Below are 6,781 nucleotides of genomic sequence, written 5' to 3' on the forward strand. Positions count from 1 at the left end.
TCGAAAATTTATTAATGCAGACTGATTATAGTTTTAAGTTATGGAATTTAAATTGCATAATAGATAAGAATGCAATTTTGAAAAATTCAAAATTGAAAAACATTTAATTGCAATGATTTGAATTTAAAATTTATTCAATTTTAAAGATTTATGAATAAAAATTCTTATATTTTCTCAAGTGTGAAGAGTTTTCAATTATAAATATTCCAAATTCATTAAATTTGGAAAATATATTTAAAATTGCAAATTATTCAATTTTCAAGATTTATTTTTTAAAGGTATGTCATCTGATACGTTTTTTTTTTTAATTTATGATTAAATATTTATAATTTAAAAATTTTGAATATTCTTAATTAAAAACTTTTCAATATTTACTGTGTAAAATAGAAAATGATTCAATTTGGAATGCTTCTTTGAAATAGTTCAATTTTAAGGATTTACAATTGAAATTTATGCACTATTATAGATTTTCAATTGATGAACGATTACACGACGTAGAATGACAAACAATAATGAAAACACTGTCGCGTGAATCTAATAAAAATACGCAAAACAATAACAAGTTTTGTAGTAATTTAAAGGTAAATCGTTTATTGTTCACCGTTAAAAACAAATGGCGAAAAACTCAACAGATTGTCATCCGGCATTCAAGAAAACAAATTGATGGGAAAATTCTAAACTTAAAATTCTCATATTTTTAAGTACGATAAAATAAAAATATATATAAGGGAATAATAGTTTTAGAAACACCTTAAAAAAGCAACATTCAAAATTTTTTATTCAATAACCTTGGTTTTGAAAATCCTTCTCAAGCTTTGACACTTGTAAGTGGAGAACAAGGAAAAGTAATTTTTTTCCTGTATTTGTGCTGGTTTAATATATTTTTCGTATAAAATAATCTGTATCTCTCTTATGCTTTTAATCAGAGTTTGAAAAAAATAGAAATTTACCCAATTTTAAAACAATTAAATTAATATAATGTTCCTGCATAAAATCCCACATAGCATTTTAATTTTTTTAATGCAATATGTTTAAAAAACATTACCCTTATAGGCAATTTTAAAGCGCCAAAAAATTATTGCGAAGCAGCTGTTAAAGGAAACTTTTGAGCACTTCTTATGTGATTATCCGACATAGGGTACCATGTAGGTTTCTATCCCGTTTCGTGTCCCAATTTTCTCATCAGATTTTATACAATAATCCACATGGATTTTCGTTTGTATTCTTATTGTACAGAGTCTTGTGTGGAGATTTCCAGTAGGGAAGGATACAAAGAGCATTGAAAGTTTCGACTGGTATCGAGGTTAACGAAAAGTTTGATTGGTAATTCGTAAAAAAACGTGTAGTCATGAAAGGGAAAGAATAGTAGTAATCCATGGATGACAACGTCGAGTTTAATATCTCATTGGCTGCCACACACCGGTGGCTTCGTCTCGTCGGTAATAATGGGGCCTATTGTCTCTAAAGACTGTGACTGCTGGGAATTGATTGTCCTGAATGTACTTCAGTGTCGCTCGAACCTAAAAAAAAAGTAAATTTTTTAAAATGTGACTTGATTAAATTCAAACTGGAATTATAAACAATTGTAATTCAAGATGCAAGAAAATAAGCCTAGAGTTCTTGAATACCGAAGAATTTATGTCGAGCAAATGCTCTCGAGAATATCTTCAGCAAGTCAGGTAATTCCAGAAAGTCAGGGAATTTTTGATAAAATAAAGTTGAAATTAATTGTATTATTATTATTAAAAATCGCAATCACTTGTTTGAGAATTAATATTTTTTGCTTGAGGATTCAAACAATCTTCTAGAAAAATCATCTTTTTTGGTTGAATACAACTATTTTTATTATGAAATTAAAATCCTTTTTTGGATGAAATATAATGTGTCACTTTTTTTGTTGAGAATTCATATTCTTTCGTAGAAAATGCAACTACTTAGTTAGTTGGAAGTGGAACTACTTTGTTAAACATTCATTCAGTTGTTTGAGGATTCACCATTTTAGTTAAAAAAAAGCTTACTTTGGTTCGAAATTTCATTATATTATTTTTCAAATAATTGGTTTAAAATTATTGTATATTATTAAAAATTCGAATTTTGTGGGAGAATATTTGATCTTCCTGGTGACTAATTCATATTATTGGTTGAAAATTTATCTTTTTGGTTAAAAATTAGTTTTTTCTTATTTAGAATTGATTTTTTTAAGAGAAATGTAACTGTTCCACTTTCTGATGAAAATGCATTTTTTTTTTATAGAAGTTTAACCTTTTTGGATGAAAATGATACTATTTTGTTGAAAATTTACTTTAGTTTTGTTAAAAATTAATTTGTTTGCTTAAAATTTAAGTATTATATTTTAATTCGAAAGTTTATCGGTGTTTATCGGTTAAAAATTCATTTCTTTGGTTAAAAATTAAACAATTTTGTTGAAATTTCGTTTGTTTTTTGGTTAAAAATGCATTTTACAAACTGAAAATTATCCTACTTTATTTTTCGAAGAAATTGATCTTTTTAGTTTAAAATTAATGCATTTGGCGTTTGATAGAAATGCAATTTTTTTCGTCGAAAAATTATCTATTTAGTAGAAAATTGATGTATTCTATTTTTTGTTGAAATTCATTTCATTCATTGAAAATAAAACTATTTAGTTGAAAATAAGTGTTTTTGTTAATAGAAAATTTATCTTTTGGATTAAAAAATCCACATTTAATCAAAAATTTATATATTTTATTTATAAATTGAAATACTATATTTTTGGGTTGTAAATGTACCTTTTTCAGTTTAAATTGAATTATTTTGTTGAGAATACACTTTTGTTTGAGAATCGACTGTTTTAACAGAAAACTATTGTAATTTTTGAAGCAAGTTGATTTTTTTACCTGAAATTCATGTACTTTGTTGAAAATGAGTCTTTTTTAGTTAAAAATTAATCTTTTGGGTTGAAGATTCAAATAAATATTTGGTTCAAAATTAATTTTTTTGGTTGAAGTTTCATCATTTTAGTTAAAAATTATTTTCCTTGGTTAGAAGAGTATCTTTTTTACTTGAAAACAAAGCTAAAACGTGTTCAAAATGTATTTAAAAACATCATTTGTTGCATTAAAATTATTAATCTTCGAGGTGCCTGGTTGGTTTTGTAGACGAATTTAGAAATTGGGATATTGTAGAAACCCTGAATAGGGCATTGTTTAACGCGAATAATATGTTTTCTTTTAATTAGACGTATTTTATCATTTAAATTTTGCACCCTTTAAAATTTAAAAGCATAAATTTTCCCGCAAAATTTAAATAATGCAATTATTATTAATAAAGATGAAAAATATGATTTTTTTTAACCCTAAATCAAAATCCACATAAATGCCCATTAAATTCTCGAAGCATATAAAGGTCGACGATACTCTCAAGCATAATCCCATGCTCATGAGAATTTCTACGAGCACTTAAACTCTTTAGAACACTGGATGGACCATATTACTTTTTAATAACAGGGATCATAGTCATTCCTATATTCACATCTTTCCCTTATTTTTCTCAAAATCTCCTATAATCTCTGTATTTGGAATTTTTTTCAATTTTTCCCTTTTTTATGGTAAGCTGAGAGAAACTGCGATCCAAAGAAGGAAAAAGAAAAGAAAATTTTTTACAATTTGCGTAAAAAATAGAAAAAAAAGGAAATCTAAAAAGATTGATTGAACAGGGTTGTGAAAGAGAACAAAAATATATCTCAATTCAGAATTTTTTAAATGAGAAACGTAAAGTTATCGAAGTAATATATTCAATGATTCAATAAAAATTGAATGTAAAAAATAATCAATGGAAGAAGGCTCTAATTTTTTAGCTATTTTAAACAAAGAATTGCATATTCTCTTAACCATACAATAGGTGTAATTTTAAAAAATTGTTATGCATTTCTGACGTTGGCTTAGCTATGAAAAATATGTTTCAGCAAAAAATAATTATAATTTGTGAAAAAAACCCCGAGGCAACTGTTACGGCCCATTAGTTGATACATGCTTTTGAACTAAAATTAAAATTAAAATTAAATTAATACAAGTTTTAATAAAAAAGGTGGAAAATTTTTAAAACTTCTTATCTCTAGGCAAATTAGAATGAAAATTAAATAAATATATATTTGGAGAAAATTTTATAGATACTTCATGATTATATGTTTTATATATTCTAAAAATATATTTTTATTACATTAAAATTTACACTATTTTTGCAACATCTACTTAAAAAATAGACAAATTGGCTTCATCTTCGGCTCAGTTTATACAGAATTTCGAGCGAAATCAACCCTTTGAAGCGAATATTTTTAGCTCTGGCAGAATTGAAATTAAATGAACTTAATTAGTCGTCAAAAAGAGGTGTACAAAGACTTTTAGTGCCCATTGTAAATGATTATTGTGTATAAAACTAATAACAGCGAGACAAAGTTGAAAAGGTACGTTTCCTTATTTTCCAATGATTATTGTCTGGATAAGAAATTCTTTTCCCACATAAAATTAAGTTGGAATAAAATCGAGGATCTTGAAGATAAAATTGAGAAAAGGGCTGATTATTGCACAAAATTGTAGAAAAGGAACCCAAGCGTTAATAATCAAAGAAAAATTGGGGTTCTAATTGCTTATTTAAATGTAGTTATTTTCATATTTGTATTTCTTCTTCCGCTTAAAGCAAAAGTCGTAATTTTTATTCCATTTTAATTTACAAAGATTCATTTTATTGTTTGCAAGTCTTTTTTTCAATTCTATTCGTCAGGGTTTATAATTAATTATATGATATATTAAAATTGAATGAAAACTGCGACGTTTCCCTAATTTTTTATTTGAGGTTTTGAGTTCCACAGGAAATGGAGAATTATTCAATTTATAAATTATAAACTAAATACAATATTTCAAAATATCTTTTAATTGCTAAATACTGTTGGCACTATAACAACCGGACTGTTTTTGAAAAAATTGTGTTTATTCAAAAAATTTAATTTTCAAGCTTGCTTTGAAAATAAAGATATAAAAAAAGTCAAGCGAGAAAAGCATTGTTCTTAATTAAAATAGTAAAAATGGGTCTTTAATAGTTTAATACAACAAAATTCGATTTAAATAATCTCAGAATAGTTTTTTCCTACTGAGAAATATTATTGTTTATTTCCGTCTGTGATTAAAACAAGTTTTTTTGGCGAAATGTAAAGTTATCTCCGATTTAAAAATCTCTAGTCATAGAATTATTATCTCATCAGTTGATTATTAATTGTATGGTTCGAGATATTCATAGAATCCGAAGTCAATTCATTAGACATTTTGCTGAAAACGTTTCTTTTTTTTATACGAATATAAAGAAAAGGAATTTTTAATAGTAAAGAAGTATCGTAGTATTTTTTAAATCAAAGTTATCTATTTCAACCTTTTTGTACGTATAAAACTGTGAAAAACCAATTTTTTCCTCTAAAAATGGAAAAATAACATTAAAAAAAAATAAGATTACAAAATAGTGAGAACAATTTTATTTCCCAGAAAGACTTTTTCTCTCTTGTTTTTCTTCATATCTCGCTGTGTTTTCAAGAAAAACGGGAAAATTCGAGTTTTCGAAACAAAAATGGATTTTCTTAAAAACGGCCTTGATAAAAAATCAATTTAAATATTTTCGCACATATATCATAATTAAATTAATAATCTTAAGCACAAGAATCATATGACTAGTTTTCAATTATTCTATTTATCTAGTGTCACGTTTAATCACTCTTCGAAAATGAGATGCGAATAAAAATTGTGTATCGAAAGCTAAAAAATAGTGATTACTTTACAAATTTTTAGATTTTTTGGGTGTGTTTCCTTTGCAATAAAAAAAAAATTTAGATAATTTTTTTAGGACACCGGAAACCGAAGAAAATAGTCTGATTGCAATATTATGCTACCAGTAAAAAATTCTTGTAAAAATACAAATAATTTTTTACTTTTTTGCAGTTTTTAACTGAAAGTTTGTTGAGTCAACACTGTTTTTTCAAAGAACCAAACTTCGTTATTTGATTTATATATTTTTTAACTCGAAAACCGCTTTAATATTTTCAAAGAGTGTTTTTGGACTTCCCTACTGTACACCTAAGAACATCCTTAAGTAGAAAAGGCAGAACTTGTAAGACATTTTATTTCAAAAGCTACCGCTGGTTAACAGCTTATTATATTAGGAAAAAAAGATTTTTTTCAATTTACCTGTGACACAAAGTGTGGTAGTTCTACATCTGGAGCAGTAGACAAGTGTTGTAAAATGAATTGGTCTGATTGAGCCAGCCAAAGATCCACTCCTCGAAGAGGATCGTAATTGAAAGGTCCAATTCTAAGGAGACCGATATTGCAGTCATAAACATCTAGAACCTGGAAAAAAAGGTATTTATTATTAAATACAAACTAAAATATGTTTATCTCAAACTAAATTCAATTGTAATTCACTGTTTAATATTTATTTAAAGAATTACAATAATGAAAAGACCTATAGTTTGTGCAAAATGCATAATTTCATAATGTCTCAAAATTAAGTATAATTCACAAATTTCATGTTATATAATATTTTCACACAAAATATACTCAATCTAAAGTTGCATCAAAATGCATGATTTTATTTTCGCCGCATAATTTTGAATTTTTTGCATAATAGCGAATAGTTTCATTTTTTCTGCGAAACATACGTAAAAAGTTACAAAAAATGTAGATTTCAATATTAACATGTCAAAATGAGTGAATATATTTAAATATAAAAATATATAAGGCCTCATAGAGGAATTTTTTTC

General features: G+C 25.8%; 1 protein-coding gene across 3 annotated transcripts in view; it reads right to left on the bottom strand.

Annotated features, from left to right (window-relative positions):
- Positions 1-758: 758 nt before the first annotated feature.
- The window catches only part of LOC117168106 (protein N-terminal asparagine amidohydrolase), a 153,447-nt gene continuing 147,424 nt past the window's right edge, over positions 759-6,781 (bottom strand). For all 3 annotated transcript variants that reach the window (XM_033353491.1, XM_033353493.1, XM_033353494.1), the window contains 2 exons: positions 6,207-6,368; positions 759-1,520 (listed from right to left, as the gene is read on the bottom strand). In XM_033353491.1, the coding sequence (XP_033209382.1) occupies positions 1,395-1,520; positions 6,207-6,368 (288 nt within the window). In that variant the 3' untranslated portion in view covers positions 759-1,394. The remainder of the gene's footprint in view (positions 1,521-6,206; positions 6,369-6,781) is intronic.

Source organism: Belonocnema kinseyi, chromosome 2 (genome assembly GCF_010883055.1).
Source record: "Belonocnema kinseyi isolate 2016_QV_RU_SX_M_011 chromosome 2, B_treatae_v1, whole genome shotgun sequence".
In the NCBI taxonomy this organism is placed as follows: Eukaryota; Metazoa; Arthropoda; class Insecta; order Hymenoptera; family Cynipidae; genus Belonocnema; species Belonocnema kinseyi.